The sequence below is a fragment of the Stomoxys calcitrans genome, chromosome 3 (assembly GCF_963082655.1).
Source record: "Stomoxys calcitrans chromosome 3, idStoCalc2.1, whole genome shotgun sequence".
Classification (NCBI taxonomy): Eukaryota; Metazoa; Arthropoda; class Insecta; order Diptera; family Muscidae; genus Stomoxys; species Stomoxys calcitrans.
The window spans coordinates 5,878,570-5,895,382 of record NC_081554.1 but is presented as its reverse complement, the minus strand read 5'-3'; the positions used below and the strand labels follow the sequence as shown (position 1 = coordinate 5,895,382).

Sequence of the window (16,813 nt, the reverse complement as noted above, 5' to 3'; positions counted from 1 at the left end):
TGCTAATACGATGATGTTCGGGAGGGACTTCCTCATTAGGAAGAGATGAATGCATAAAGGCACATGAAAGGTCTTAGAATTCAAGTGTCTTCTCTTGTTTACACCGCATACGTATATGTACATGTACAACCATTCAAGGGCATCACACAGTTCAAAATCGATTCATTTATGAGTTGTGACAACAGTTATTCATATTTATTTTATTGTTTGCCCATAAACAGTCTGGATAATTTGTCAAATATTCTTCCTTTTTCCTCCACATGAAAGATTTAAGAAATTTTTCTATTAATAAATGATTCTATGAATATATTCCTACGGTCCCCATCTACTCCTTTACATGGGGTTCGCCTATTAGGGAACCTCAAACAATTGCACTGTATGTATAAATTATAATTTTATTTCATTAATCAGTTTAGAGGCTTTAAAACATTTGAATCAAAACAAGTAAAAGCGTGCTAAGTTCGGCCGGGCCGAATCTTATATACCCTACACCATACATTGCATTTGTCGAGTATTTTTCCCGATATCTCCTTTTAGGCAAACAAAGGATATAGTAAATAATCAAGTCCGATTCGGACCATAATTGAATTGAATGTTGGAGACCATAGTAGAAGTCATAGTGTAATTCAGCCAATTCAAGTAAGATTTGCGCCCTATAGGGGCTCAAGAAGTACAATAGAGAGATCGGTTTATATGAGAGCTGTATCATGCTATAGACCGATTCGGACTATATTTGACAAGTATATTGAAGGTCATGGGAGAAACCGTTGTTCAAAATTTCAGCCAAATCGGATAATAATGATGCCCTCTAGAGGCTCAAGAAGTCAAGATCCCAGATTGGTTTATATGGCAGCTATATCAGGTTATGGACCGATTTAAACCATACCCAGCACAGTTGTTGGAAGTCATAATAAAACACCGCATCAAAAATTCCACCCAAATTGGATAAGAATTGTGCCCTCTAGACGCACAAGAAGTCAAGATTCAAGATCGGTTTATATGGCAGCTATGTCAGGTTATGGACCGATTTAAAGCATACTTAGAACAGTTTTTGGAAGTCATATCGAAACACGTTGTGCAAAATTTTAGCCAGATCGGATAGGAATTGCGGCCTCTAGACGCTCAAGAAGTCGAGACCGCAGATAGGTTTATATGACAGCTATGTCAGGTTATAGACCGATTTCAACCATACTCACCACAGTTGTTGGAAGTCATAATAAAACATCTCATGCAAAATATCAGCCAAATCGGAAAAGAATTGTGCCCTCGAGTGGCTCAAGAAGTCAAGACCCAAGATCGGTTTATATGGCAGCTATATCAAAACATGGACCGATATAGCCCATTTACAATCCCAACCGACCAACACTAATATAATAAATCGAAAGTTAGCGTGCTTTCGACTGACAGCCGGACGGACAGACAGACGGACAAACAGAAAGACGGACGGACGGACGGACGGACATGGCAAGGACGACTTAAAATGTCATGACGATCAAGAATATATATACTTTATGGGGTCTTAGACGAATTTTTCGAGGAGTTACAAACAGAATGACAAAATTAGTATACCCCCATCCTATGGTGGAGGGTATAAAAAATTAGTGTCGTGATGGTGAACAAATGAAGACTTTTACGAAAAAATGGTAAATTGCAATATTTCCAAGTAAATCACAATCACAATGATTTGCCCAACGGAGTATGGGTTGTTTGTGACCAATCAATCTGTTGTCTCATGTCTGACAATTTCTTTCAGTAACACAGTACAGGAGAGATTTGATGTTATACTACTTCTAAGGAGGAACTAATCGGAATCAGCTATTACACTAAAATGCTGAAAGGTTCGTGGAAATGGCATACGACTGGGCTAGATCTAATGATCTGAATGTTAATCCAGAGAAGACTGAAATTAGCCTATTCACGAGCCAAAGGTGGGCAAATTTGACGCACCAAGTTTCCTGAACAGAACGATTTCAATATCCGACAAGGTAAAATAGCAAAAGTGCGGTTTACGGGGAAATTGGCAAAAAATTTTTTGCACACCCCCTAAATTGACCCCAGGAACAAGAATATGAATCCATTTTTAGGGCTAGGGCCTGGAGGCCCCAAAACAGGCTTTCCTCCTCATCAAGTGAAATAATGCCGGATATAGGCAATATGGTACTCAAATTAATGGCAATTTTGGGCAGAATACGAATTTTGTTAAAAAAAATCGTTAAAGTCAATCCCGAAGCAGCAGGGCCTTAAGAATTTTGAATTCCTTTTGAAAAAATTATGAAAAAAATGGGTATATGTGAAAAAAAAAATTATTACTGTCCCAGTAATTAAAACGCTAAATTTTTTTTACGCTTTTTTAATTTTTTGGAAAAAATATTTCGCCTATGGAGATGTTTTCAAAAAAACTGTAGAATAAAATATAAACTACAAACTAAGACCTCGAGCTCGATTATTACTAAAAAATAATGAATTTGCAGAAATAGATCGAATATATCAAAACACACAATATCACAAGTTTTGAAATGTTTTTGAAAATGCGTCATAGGCGAAACAAATTTTCAAAAAAAAAGATCGCTTCTATTTTGAAAACTTTCGCCTATGGCACATTTTCAAAAAAAAATCATATTCGTGTTCTGCAATTTTTTTTATTTGAGTACCATATTGCATACAATCGGCGTCATTTCGCTTGATGAAGGGGCAAGCCCCTTTAGGGCCCGCCAGGCCCGAGCCCCAAAAACGGATTTCATATTCGTAACCCTGGGGTCATTTTAGGAGGTATGCAAAATATCAGATTTTTCTGCGGTCAAATACTTTGGAGTGATTTTAAACAGGAAACTGAAATGGAAGTGTCACATTCGGGAGCCTAACGAGAAGGTTCACAGATGTTGGAGTATGTAGAGTAAACTCGTGGTCCGGGAATTGGGCCTTAATTCAAACATGGCTCTATAGGGCGGTGTTTAGACCAATACTTACTTACGTAGTTTGGTGGAGATGGGGAAAAATTGTGACGTAATATAACAGATTCCGAGAACATGTTTGTCTTGGTGAGGACCACGCCCACACTTTGGCAGTACAATACAGGCGACGCGTGGAAACCTGGAAGGAACGTTAGGATCGCGAACAGTCTTGGAGTACCACAAGGAGGTTAAAGCCTTCTCTGAGAATAGCATTATCTGCATTGTTTGAGTGTCGGGTCATAGCGGAGTGAGGAGGAATGAAAGAGCAGACGATTTGAGCAGGCCAGGCCAGAGGAGATCGGCCAATCCGAAGCCTTTCGGGACGTCGCAGTCCTACACTGTTGAACAGTGAAACAGTCAGTAGGACGACGAAAATCTTATGGAAACCTGGAAGGATCCGGAACGAAGGCGAGGCTGTTACTGAAAGGAAACAAGAAAGATATCAGTAGATATATATAGATATCAGTTCTGAGCGCACTTACGCAGAATAGTTGCTGCAATTGATAGCATGTAGAGAATATCATGAGACGCTGAAGCATTTCCTATGTCTTTGTCCGGTTTTCGCGGCTAACGGACGCCGATTCTTAGATGACGACATTTTACCAGACTTGAACTGATTTATGGGCGTAGAATACAGAACAAATAAGGATTTTGTTGGTTGTAGAAATACCTGTTAGATTTTTCTAGAAGTTACATTTTAGTGTATGTTTATAGTGGCATGGGGCGAATTAATATCCAATTCCTCTTTTCAACCTAACCCAATACTGTTGTACAGCGTCAATATGGGGGGTGGGAATATCTTAGTCAGGTTGATGATAGAAGATCAGTAGGGCAAAATCCCAAAGTGTATAAAGTTCTCAGGCCAAACCTTTCTAGGGCCCGTTTAATAAAATACCGTTCAACAAAGAAATCCCGTCTCGAACTTAAAGCCATCTGTGAAGACAGAGGTCTCAACCTTCTCAAATCTAACCTCCAATCCAAGAAGAAAGCGAATGCTGAGGATCCTATATAAAAACGATCTCAGTGTTAGATATGTTTCGATTTCAATTAAAAAAATGATTGATTCAATTAATTTTTTATTTGAAAATTTAAAAATTCTTTCAAATTTAATTAAAAAATTAATAGAAAAAATTTATTTTTTAATTGACAATTTGCAAAAAATGTTAATCACGTCTGTTATTAAAAAATCACACTCTGTTAAAAAACGATTGATTCAATTAACATTTTATTTAAAACGATTTTATTTTTAATAAAATTTTTAATTGAAAAATTTTTATCGATTTTAGGAGTAGGAATACGAGTCCTCTTTCCATTCCATTTCCATTTCCATTCCACTAAATCATTGCCACCTTTCGTCTTACTATGGCCTTATACATCCATTATATAGACTCGATTTATTTCTTATTATTCTTGTTAATATTCAATAGGAATTCGTTTGTTACCAGGTTCCGTAGAATCGGCGAGAAACACCTCCTTGAAATTTCTCCCAAGATTACGTGGATAATCCTATTACATAGGAGATATTAGGGTGGGTTCTCAATTTGTCAAAAGTATGGCGATAACCAAGAAGGCCGTCATTGTCTACTCTTACTGTTGAATAGAATACTTTGACGTGTTGTGGATTGAGTTTTCTATTTTGAGGATAAACTTTATATTCGACGATACATGACACTTTTGGGCTAAGTGAAAAGTTCAAGAGCAAAGCCTAAGCTGACCAAGAAAAATCATGCACTTTATAATACCTATGCTCCATATTTGACTTTGGTGAATTAAAACCAAGTGGATGGCATTCAAAATCCCAAATTTAAATATCAACTTAAATATAACTGTTCAAAAGATTTCCTTTCCACTTATTTGAATTTGAATTTCCTTCCTCTGGTAACACAGCACACCATCACTTATGCTAATGTTAACTCGTCTCGCCCACTTGTGCATTCATGTTAACTAACATAGTAAGTTCAATGTGCCCCGATAATTATGGTCAACATAGGTCAATGAAAAGTTTAATTGAAAATGTCACTTCAAAACAATGAAAAGGAAAAAAACAACACAGACACTCATAGCCTGCAAGGAGATATGTAATATGGAAATGCCGCTCTCAGTATTCAACTTATTGTCATTTCCTAAACAATGCATTCATCGGCATTTTATATTTTCCTGTTGCGTTTATGTATTCTATCGGAAAACTTTGGTCATGTCCAGTGCTTGATGCAATCCAATGAAAGGTAACATCATTCAGTGATTTTATGTAGAAAGAGTCAAGAGTTTAAATGATATGAAAAATTACAGCGACAACAACTTGGATACCTTGAGGAATCTTTTGGCTCGTCTAATGGTGGTATCAAAAGTGGAACGTTGTTTTATGGTTATGACAGACCAATGGCATGACCCAATTTACAACAAATACTTTTTTCAATATCCCCGTCAACCTATACCGAATTTCTATATTAAAATCAGCGACTCTGAAGATTTGATGGCTCCAAATTATCAAACAGTTCGAGTATTGAAACAAATCAAAAGTCTGAATTGTGACATTCATTTCATCACTCTTCTCAATGGCGTCCAAGTGAAACGTTTGTTGATTTTCTTGGAGAAATATCGGATTCTTAGTACCAAGCGCAAATTTGTCTTCATGTACGATGAACGTTTGATTTCGAAAGATATGCTGCATATATGGTCCAATATGATTTCAGCGGTATTTATAAAATCCTTGGCAAATGAGAGGTAGGTACATTTTTGTGGTTAGGGCAAAACTGTTGTAAAGTGCAACTGAGAACAGTACCGAGTGTTCTCCAATCAGTAAATAGGTCTCCGTGTTTGCTTTATGTGTAAGGTCACGCAAGAAACGTTCTTTGAGCGGTCTACACCGAAATAGGTCCGTTTTTTTGTAGAGACATCTCTATGTATGTACATTTGGATGGGTGAATTTTTGCTGTTGCCAAAATTGTATTGAGCAACTAGTTCTAAAAGGTTTTGCCCAAGAAATCGAGTAAAAATTCTTGGAGATGGATAAATACCCAACGCTTGAGCATTTATTGGGTAAGTTCCCAATAAATACCTCTTTAGACAATAAATTGGTCAAAACTGAACAATATTCAACAAAAAGGTTTCGAGGGATACCAAAACGCACTTTTTCAAATTTCATCCAAATCGGATGAAAAATGCTCCTTTATGGGCTCAATACTCTATATCTGGAGATCGGTCTATATTGCAGTTATATCCAAGCATAGTCCAACCTGGACAATGTTCGACACAAAGGTGTTAAGGTCTATCAAAACGCACTTTTTCAAATTTCATCAAAATCGGATGAAAAATGCTCTTTTTATGGGCTAAATACTCTATATCAGGAGTTCGACGCAAAGGTGTAGAGGTCTACCAAAACGCATTGCTTAAAATTTCATCCAAATCGGATGAAAAATACTCCTTTTATGGGCTCAATACCCTATATCGGGATATCGGTCTATATGGAAACTATATCAAAATATGGTCCGATCTGAACGATGTTCGACACAAAGGTGTAGAGGTCTATTAAAACAATTTGTTTCAATTTTCATAAAAATCGGATGAAAAATGCTCCTTTTATGGCCTCATTACTATATATCGGGAGATCGGTCTATATGGCAGCTATATTCAGATATGGTCCGATCTGGACGATATTCAACAAAAGGGTTTAGAGGGGTACTAGAACTCGCTGTGTCAAATTTAATCGAAATAGGATGAAAAGTGCTCCTTTTGTGGGCTCATTACTCTTTATCGGGATATCGGTCTATGGCAGCTATATATATCCAAATATGCTCCGATCTAGACCACATTTGACAGAACACACTGTGCTAATTTCATCGAAATCGGATGAAAAATGACCAATTTATTGCCTCAAGGCTTAAAGTCTGGAGATCGGTCTATTTATAACTAAAATCCGATTTTATGAAATCAGAAGATCAGGTTTATTTACAAAGAATACGAAATCATCAACAATTTTTTGCAAAATGCTTTTATACCCAAGCTATCTGCAAAATTCTAAATACCCAGCTTTTAAATGGATAAACACCCAGGTATTTACCCAATTTACCAGGTAAATACCTTTTGGGTATTTACCCATCGGCCATCTCTAAGCTTATGGTCAATGCTCCTCCGGGGATGAACCTTAGGCTTGGTCAATTTGTAAGAACCATGTCAAAATCGTACATTTCGTTAAATTCTATAAAGTTTCACCCCATCTATATGCATGGCAATAAGCCTGCACATCCACAACAATGTATGTGTGGATTACATATTTCAACAGTCGCAACGATCCCGCCTTTCAACAAATTTAGATCCATTCGCGATACATATGCAAGATACCCATGCAGGATGCCAATGGACCTCCTAGTGTGCCGTTGTACTACTCAAAGATCTCTTCACGAAAGCAATAAGGTTGTTAGTACATTTCCGGTTGATGATAGGCCAGAGGAGTCCCATCTTGGTGCAGAGGTTAGCATGTTCGTAAATGGTACTTTTGGGTGATGGTTATACATAAGTCTTTGATATGTAGGAAGGGCTTTCCAAATGGTTGACTCATTTCTAAACTTTCTGTCTCTTACCTCTGTGTGACTTTGTAAAGCATCAACCCTCCTCTTTAATGAATTCCCCCTTTCTTTTCAGTTATGAAATTTCCACTATTGCTTTTCCCAATGTACTCGATGGCATTGTGGTTACGCAGAAGATCACCATTTGGTCCCAAAGCAAAAAATTAAAAAAAGAGGATTTATTTCCCAACACATCCGCAAATCTAAGAGGTGAGTTTGATTTAAGGTTTACGGACAAAATTTTGAACCATTTGAATATCTCAAGGATACACCTTACCCGTTGCGGTATTCCCTCACATTCCCATGGTATTTGAAGTCAAGCGCATGCGAGGAAAATCTTATACTGGACTTGAAATTGACATTGTTAATGCTTTGGCAGCTGTAATGAACTTCAAACCCTACTTCTATGAGAGTCCTGACAGTGAAGAGCAGCGTTGGGGCACAAAACTGCGCAACGGTTTATACAGTGGGCTAATTGGGCAAATCGTAAGTCACATACTAACATTGACAGAAGTAAGTTTTAAAATCCTGCCTTTTTTGTTTTCAGAGCTCCAATAAAGCTGTCATTGCCATTGGTGATCTTCATATGTTCACAGCCTATAGTGCCGTTCTAGATTTCAGTCGTCCGCACAGTTATGAGTGTTTGACCTTTTTAACACCAGAATCTTCGCAGGACAATTCTTGGAAGACCTTTATACAGCCATTTAGTTGCGCCATGTGGACTGGTGTTATGTTATCCCTTTTTCTGGTCGGCATTGTCTTTTATGTGCTTTCGTTTGTACACGCCCTCCTGGTGGGTACAAAATCTCCCAAATTAAATGCCAAGTCATTTTTCATACTCTTTCGAAAACGCAAATCAACGGGCCACGTCACATTCTGGCTGGGAAACTTCAAAGATGTTAAATTTCGCCGCTATCTTAATCAGATGGTGGTGGCTAGAAAAAATGAAGATCTCTTCGATAATTTCTCCAACTGTATGCTGCTGACATATTCCATGTTAATGTACGTTGGTTTACCCAAAATGCCTAGGAATTGGCCGCTGCGTGTTCTCACCGGTTGGTATTGGCTCTATTGCATTTTGATAGTCTCCAGCTATCGTGCCAGCTTTACTGCAATTTTGGCTAATCCAGCACCGAAAATCACCATAGACACATTGGAGGAGTTGTTGCAGAGTCATTTGACATTGACCGTGGGAACGTTGGAGAATAAAAGACTCTTCGACAATGCCTTCGATCAGATTCTTAAGCAGTTGGGTACCAAGACCGATATTATAACCGATGTAACGGGAGTGGTAAGTTTCTTTGAGAGGATTTTATAAGAGGGTGATACAGATAATTATTTTGCCCTATGGCACATAACAAAGAATAACAGCAAAAACTGCGCAGATTATATAAAGAAGAGTGGAAAAACAGAAGACACCTGTGTCAGCGTTTTAAAAGTTTACATCAAAGAGTAACCTAACAAAACGGGATACTTTTGTAAATAGTTCGCTTAAGGTTACTCGTAAGTCTTTCATTTTAGGAATATTTCAACCCTCAAGTGCTTAATGAGGAGGAGCCCCGGTGGCCGAGTTGCTAAAATGAAGTTTCATTGGAGAATATGGCGCCAACTTAGAAAAAGTATTGCTTCAACCCTAAAATGTACCTCACATTTATGGTGATTTCTGGTGGCATTTGGTTTAAGTTTTGTGTTTAAATGTATTCAGAGACCTATGGTAGAATTTCACGACCAACATTTTTGTGGAATATGTTGATTAGCTACAAATTAATTTTAAATGAGTTTTACATAAAAGACCCCCTTTTGTGAGTAGCTTGAGAGTTAATATGTCCCACAAGAATATTCCTCGCAGCTTAGCCTGTAATATTCCGGAAGACATTTTATTCTTAATATCAAAGCAATACGAGTGGCGAATTGGGTACTTCCTCCGTTTTGTTACGCTACCTTTCGATGTTAACTTTCAAAACGCAAATACACTTGTCTTCTCTTTTTCGAGTCTTCTTTCATAGTCTGTGCAAGTTTTGCTGTTATTTTCGGCGGTCGACCGCAACTCATGTCACAACGCACCCTTTTTAATACCCACCACCGAAGGATGGGGGTATATTAATGTTGCCATTCCGTTAGCAACACATCCAAATATCCATTTCAGACCTTATAAAGTATATATATTCTTGATCAGCGTAAAAATCTAAGACGATCTAGCCATGTCCATCCGTCTGTCTGATGTAATCACTCTAGTTTTTAAGAATAGAGATATTGAGCTGAAACTTTGCACAGATTCTTTTTTTGTCCATAAGCAGGTTAAGTTCAAAGATGAGCTATATCGGACTATATCTTGATATAGACCGATCCGCAGATTTAGGGTCTAAGACCCATAAAAGCCACATTTATTATCCGATTTTGCTGAAATTTGGGACAGTGAGTTGTGTAAGGACCTTCGACATCATTCTTCAATTTGGCTTAGATCGGTCCAGATTTGGATATAGCTGACATATAGACCGATCCGCCGATTTAGGGTCTTAGGCCCATAAAAGCCACATTTAATATCCGCTTTTGTTGAAATTTGGGACAGTAAGTTGTGTTAGGCCCTTCGACGTCCTTCTTCAATTTGGCCCAGATCGTTCCAGATTTGGATATAGCTGTCATATAGACCGATCTCTCGATTTCAAGTTTTGGGCCCATAAAAGGCGCATTCATTGTCCGATTTCACCGAATTTTGGGACAGTGAGTTGTGTTAGGCTCTTCGACATTTTTCTGAAACTTGACCCAAATTGGTCCAGATTTGGATAAAGCTGCCATATAAACCGATATCTCGATTTAGAGTCTTTGCCCTATAAAAGACTCATTTATAATCCGATTTCACTTAAATTTGGCACAGTTACTTGTGTTAGGCTTTTCGACATCCGTGTCGTATATGGTTCAGATCGGTTTATTTTTAGATATAGCTACTAAGAAGACCAATATTTTGTTATACAGAATTAAACAATGGCATGTACTTATTAGTATTTGGACCAAATCGGAACATATTTCGATATAGCTGCTATGGGGCATAAGTTATGAATTTTTCACCGGATTATGACGAAAGGTGGTTTACATACTTAGCCGAGGTGGTGGGTATCCAAAGTTCGGCCCTGCGAACTTAACGCCGTTTTACATGTTATTTTTTGAGTGACTCAAACTAAATATTTCTATGCATTGAAACCAACGCCACATGAATGAACAAACAAACACATTATGTTTTTGGCAGTGTTTCCTTTTTGTGTTTGACCGCTTATGTTGCTTGTGAGTGGCGTTGATTTTGCCTTTTGGATGTCGAGTACATACCTACATGATTTTGAGTACAAGTCAAAGAAATGGTGAAATATTCAAAACAACAAAAAATTGTCATAAATTCTTACTTTCATAAACGGCTGAACTGGTTTACTTAAAAGTTTTACAGATCGTGTAATTAATTTTTGTAATTTGACCCTTTCCAATCTCAAAACGTCAGATCTCGGAAATGGTTAAAGCGATTTAAGCGAATTGTGTGCATGGAATCTTTTTGCAGCCCATCTGAAAAAAATGTTGGTCGCGTACAAAAAATTTCAAACAGTGTTACCTTTGTGCGACTAAAGTCGGAATTTTCGATTTTCCGAGTCAAATGACTTTTTATGCAACATTTTTAAATTTCTACAACTTTTTGAAATGTGCGATTTTTTCTGCAAAAGTTCGGCTTTTTTACAATTTGCAAAAAATTTTCTTTCTGCCTTGTGGGTTTGTTCTTTAGTTCCAATTCGATTTTCGCATGAGTTTGCCGTTGGAGCAACTTCTTCAATTCTTACAAGACCCAGTCTACTGTTTTTGAGAAAAAGGCTTTTTGTGCGACAACCAGATGTCATGGGACATAAATTTTGTCATCTCTGATCGTTTCTTAAGAAGCATCATCACTATGATTTTATTGAATGTTTTTGCTATTTTTACACCATTTCTGGTGTTTGTTGTCTCTCTATTGCTCTCATCCTTTTCAAACGATGTTACAGGATGAGTCATTGAAGCGAACAAATTTGCAATCGTGCAAATGAGTGGCATGACTTTTATATACATATATGACTCAGGAGTGTGTCGAGTGGTGCTATTGCTGAGTTACTATGAGTTTGTGTTGTATGTTTTGACATCCCTTTTTCTGAGTACAACGCAGTCCTTTGTTACATACATAAGGATACATGTATGTAGCAGAGATACCTAAAATTTTTAAAAATTCATAGATTATTCGTTTTTTAATGGACATCAAATGTTTATAATCGCTTCTATTTTTCTTACAATTTTCTTTAAATTTAGACAGAGAAAATTGCCAAAGGATCCCATGCCTACTACGACAATCAATATTTTCTCCAACACTTACGTTTGGTATCCGCAACTGCCACCGATGATGATAACATTGTACACATAATGCGTGACTGTGTGGTTCAAATGCCTGTGGCTTTGGGTCTAACCAGGAATTCGGCTCTGAAATCTCACATTGACAAATATCTGCAGCGGCTAATGGAGGCAGGGCTTTTAATGAAATGGTTACAGGATGCGGTTCAATACTTTCCCAGCGAAGAACAATTGCCCCCAGAAGCTATAATAGATCTGCACAAGTTTTGGAGTTCTTTTGTACCGCTGTTAATTGGATATTTGTGTGGCATAATAGCTCTGGGATGTGAGCACTATCATTTTCGAAAAGTTGTCATGCGTCATCCGCTATATGATCGATACAACACAAGGTTATATTACAATTTTAAACGTAAATTTCCCGATGAACGTGTATGGCGCAATTAGACAACCTAAATTTGAAAGAAGAATTTGGATATGATATTGATGTAAGCTAGAAAATTTTTGAATATATGCATGTAATTCTGGGAAAGAATATTGTTGCATACACTGAGAAGAAAGAATGATGATCTATGTTAAGTAAGGGTTGGTATTCTGTTCTGCTTTCGAAATAGTAGCTTAAAATTATTAATTGTTTCACGAGTGAAATTTGACAGTAATCATTTGGTTTTTATTTATATACCAAAAGACGATTTTTATCAGAACTTATGGTTTTATATTTTTTTCGCAACTAAATAAAAAAAAGAACAACGAAGCACTGAAACCAATAAAGCAAACAAAAATAATGCCGACAATGGTTTCGAGCGTTGTCACTAAATTTTTTTTTGCCATTTTCCTCACTATAAGAAAGTACTACTTTTTCGCTTATTTTTCTCACGTTTCGCCGACCTTTTTTACATGGAGTTTGACAGCATTCCGTGTGAAAAGCTGAACAGAATACCCTGCTAAAGTGCATATATTAAAAAAATTAAATTTAAAATTAATCTTACGTACAGCCATAGAAAATATTAAGTCGTCTATGATTTACGTAATGCGACATATTCGCTAATTGTGAATCTATATATAATCCTTATGACGCAATTTTTTTGTTTGTCAAGCATTTGATGCAAGCTTGAAATTTATTATGCATGTAATGTTGGGAAAGAATATTGTTGCATACATTTAGAAGTAAGAATGATCAAGATGTATTCAATTACAGGTAGTGGCAGTTGCCCAACAACCAAATGTCAAAATCAATGATTAGTGTAACTCTGATTTTGTGTATGTTACTTGTTCCCGCCATTTTTCGTTGTTTATGTGTGTATGGTTCTTAACTATAATACACACACACAACCAAAACTCGTTGACAGATAGTGCTCTTCGCGAGAAAAAATTGTACTCAGCTGTTTACGGTACACTATCTGGTAATTATGTCATCCGAATGATGAACTTTGTTTACTACACAGAAAAAATATCACAAAAATTTTTTCAATTGAAAATAATATTGTTTTTGAATCAATCATTTGTTTATTGAATCCGTATATTTGTTCAATTACGACCGTGATTGAAATTAAACTTACTGCCTCGCTACTATTTCTTTTATAATTCCGAGAACAATATTTTCTGTTGCATTTTTGGAAAACCCCCCAGAGATGTTTTGTTTCTTAGGAGTGGGCATGGATCCAAATATAAACCTCAAATTCGTGTTGCAGAAGTTTTACATATGTGAACCATGTTGCATCGAAATTGAAGGTCCGCTCTATACAGCGCGCTTTTAGCTAATTATTTGAATAGTTTCAATTAAATTTGAAAACAATTTTATTTTCAATTAAGAATTAATTGAAAAATGTTTGACAAATTTTTCTATGTAAGTACATTTTTTCAAAATGAAGTTTAAAATTAATCTTACATACAGACATAGAAAACATTGACTCGTCTAGGATTCACGTAATTCTACATCGTCGCTAGTTCTTAATTATGAAACTATGTATATCCGCTTTAAAAGCGAAATAATGCTTTTGAGGCTATTGTTTTGTTTGTCAAGCATATTGTTTATTTTTATTTATACAATTACATCTGCTGTATAATTAAGTATATATATGTTTAGTCTTAGGGTCTAACATAAGTAAGTACGTGTTCAAAATAATGTAGAGAAATAATTTTTATTTTTCGAATTCTTATTTTTTAGGAAAGGTACGTTACAACTTTTGTCATTGTTTAGAAAAACAAATACAATAATAAAAGAAAATACTTTGTGAAATTTGTTAAATGCATACATACATACATAAAACAAAAAAAAATTAAATACATTATTGAAGTCTTAGAAACCATAGACAGGTAAACTCTAAATACCATTTTCAATTCGAAAAAAAATCTACTATTGTTAATGGGGGTTTATTGAGAGATACCTGTGCTACAAACTATTTTATTGTATAAGGTTTCCCAAAAAGAGGTGTTTTTTTTTTTTGGTTTTCAAACAAATGTTAAATTTTTTGAGATAAATGATCAGATGATCACAATAAAGAGGAAGGTATGCCGTTAATGAAATGAAATATAATATCGGGTGATTCAAAATAACAACTCTCGTCGGAAAACCCTATATAAATACAGGCCATGTATCCTTTACAAAAGCTTTCGTTGGCTAGACTGCTCGAAATCAGTTACATTTGTATGCACCAGGTGAACGAAAACCTTTTGATTTAGATATAGGGTCAGAGCTTGGAAGCGAGATACAATAAATATTTAACATTTATTTTATTTTTCTTTGCCGTCTTGGGCAAGGGCAAGATTTGCTGGAATAAAAAAAAAACTGAATGAACCTCAAGATCGATATTTTCTTTTTAAAAACTATATAAAAAACAAACTAATTTGTGTTATTTAATTAGCCAACATGGCGCGGAGGTTAGTATGTCCGTCGAATCTAGATTCAAATCTTGGCAAGAACATAAGCAACAATTATCAGCTGTTATTAACCCCTTGCTAGTGACACATATGCGATATTCTGCGGGGTCAAACTTGTCTACTAAGTGGTGCTGATCTGCGGCACGCCATTCGGGTTGACAAAAGAATGAAGCTCGCTTATCATTGATCTGAAAATTAAATTGCACCGCACCTATTGATAACAGATAGTCTAAACGGCGCACAGTGGACCTATGAAAACCATTTCTGTAGTGGAATGCTGTCAAATGTTTTATCGAAAATCGTTTATTTGAAAAGCAATAACAGAAAAGTTAACGAATTTTATATTCAGTAGCCACTTTTAACGATAATCGACATATTTATAATCAGCTGTTTTCGTTAACGAAAAGAAAATCGTGAACTAAAGACGGCCAATTATTTGGGTTTTACTTTAAAGCCGAGATATACAATTCATTTTTTACAGTGGCTTTAGAGTATTTTTCTTAAAACATTTCAAATACGTGTGCACAATCAATTAATGAGCGCGGTAGTGAGATTTCTTAGTATGAAAAAAATATAACACTTGATAACACTTTTCTTAAATAATTTCTTAAATTTAACGTTTTAAAGTTGAAATAAGAAGAATTTTAAGACCTGGTTATGCTCTCGTAAACATACCGTAAATGTAGGAAAACGTGTCAGCTGTTTTGTTATGCTTTGTGAAAAACGATTACCGTCGTAACCGACCGTAACCGAAAAGTAGAATTCAGTAAAAACGAAATTTTAAGTTCCGTTTTCGTGTCAGCTGATAAAATTTGAAGTTTGAAGAAATTTCAAAACCAAAAATTTATGTTAAGAAAACTGATGATCTCTTATCCTATGATTTCTCTGTGAAATTATTACAATTTATTGTTAATAATTATGGATGAATGGGTAGCCCACCGCGAAAAGGTGGCCAGTCTGCTAAAAGTAAATGAAGAAGTGAGAAATATGTGATAGGAAGAAATTACAAGTAGAGAGTAGGTGGTAAGAGCCAATTAGGCGCTGTCGTATCCGCTAATCCAAGTTAGCACTATGTCTTGAAACTGGGATTTATTCAGGGACTCTACACATTCCGCCACGCACTTTGACCTGCCGCCATTTACACATACTGATTTTGAGCCGGCACGAGATGATTATAAGCACCACATCAGTTGAAACTCTAAGCTACGACACAACATTTCAGCTCTGGCTGACACAACATTTCAGCTCTGGCTGAAATGTTGTGTGTGTCGTAGAATAACCCCAATCCAGTCCCTGTCTCCCGAAACCCTGCAGTCACGGACAATCAGCGGTATCGAATGAAGTGAGAGGTCGGGCGGCAACGGCTCATGCTTAAATACTAGGTGCCTGTGATACTCGATATGATGAGGCGATCTACTGGCGCCTTTAAATAACCAATGGCCGTAGCGTTACTGCGGCGAACGGTCCCGTGGATCGGAACGAGCTCACTTTTGGAGCGTGACGAGGATCGGTACCTCCAAATACAAATGCAGGATTCACTGAATCCTGATACAAATGTGGCTACAACAACACCAAAAACAACTGATTTCGAAAACTCTAAATCCCCCTTCCCAGAATTTCTTTTGCATCTATCGTTATGGCACATAGCTCTGCCTGAAATGGCACATAGCTCTGCCTGAAATGGCACATAGCTTTACCGAAACCCTCCTTAGTCTGCCCACCACATCCAGTGTCCAAAAGGAAACCTTGGCCGTATTTTGCCTCCCCGTGCGGCTCAGGGCGGTGACTGTTGACCTATCTCCTCGTTATTAAATGCCCCCTCAATATTCAAGAAGGCCGCCATCGCGTACTCCTTCAGTTGGAGAAACTTTTCAACATCTCGCATCACTGCATGGAGGGCCGTCTTCTCTGACCTGCCCTTGAGTTATGCCTTAAGTTCCACCAGACCCTTCCTCATCTTCAAGTGTTTTCTGTTAAAAAAATGCATAATAAGCATAATTGCCTCTTTACATTTACGATACATTTGTACTGCATTTACAAAAGCATAACCAGGCCTTTAAGCTATGA

General features: G+C 36.8%; 1 protein-coding gene across 1 annotated transcript; it reads left to right on the top strand.

Annotated features, from left to right (window-relative positions):
- The first annotated feature begins 4,583 nt into the window (after positions 1-4,583).
- Positions 4,584-12,683, top strand: LOC106080806 (glutamate receptor ionotropic, delta-1). The gene is made up of 6 exons (XM_013242370.2): positions 4,584-5,176; positions 5,241-5,675; positions 7,593-7,726; positions 7,782-8,002; positions 8,064-8,807; positions 11,831-12,683. The coding sequence occupies exons 1-6, from the start codon at positions 5,082-5,084 to the stop codon at positions 12,311-12,313; spliced, it is 2,112 nt and encodes a 703-aa protein (XP_013097824.2). The 5' UTR covers positions 4,584-5,081; the 3' UTR covers positions 12,314-12,683.
- The last annotated feature ends 4,130 nt before the right edge of the window (positions 12,684-16,813 follow it).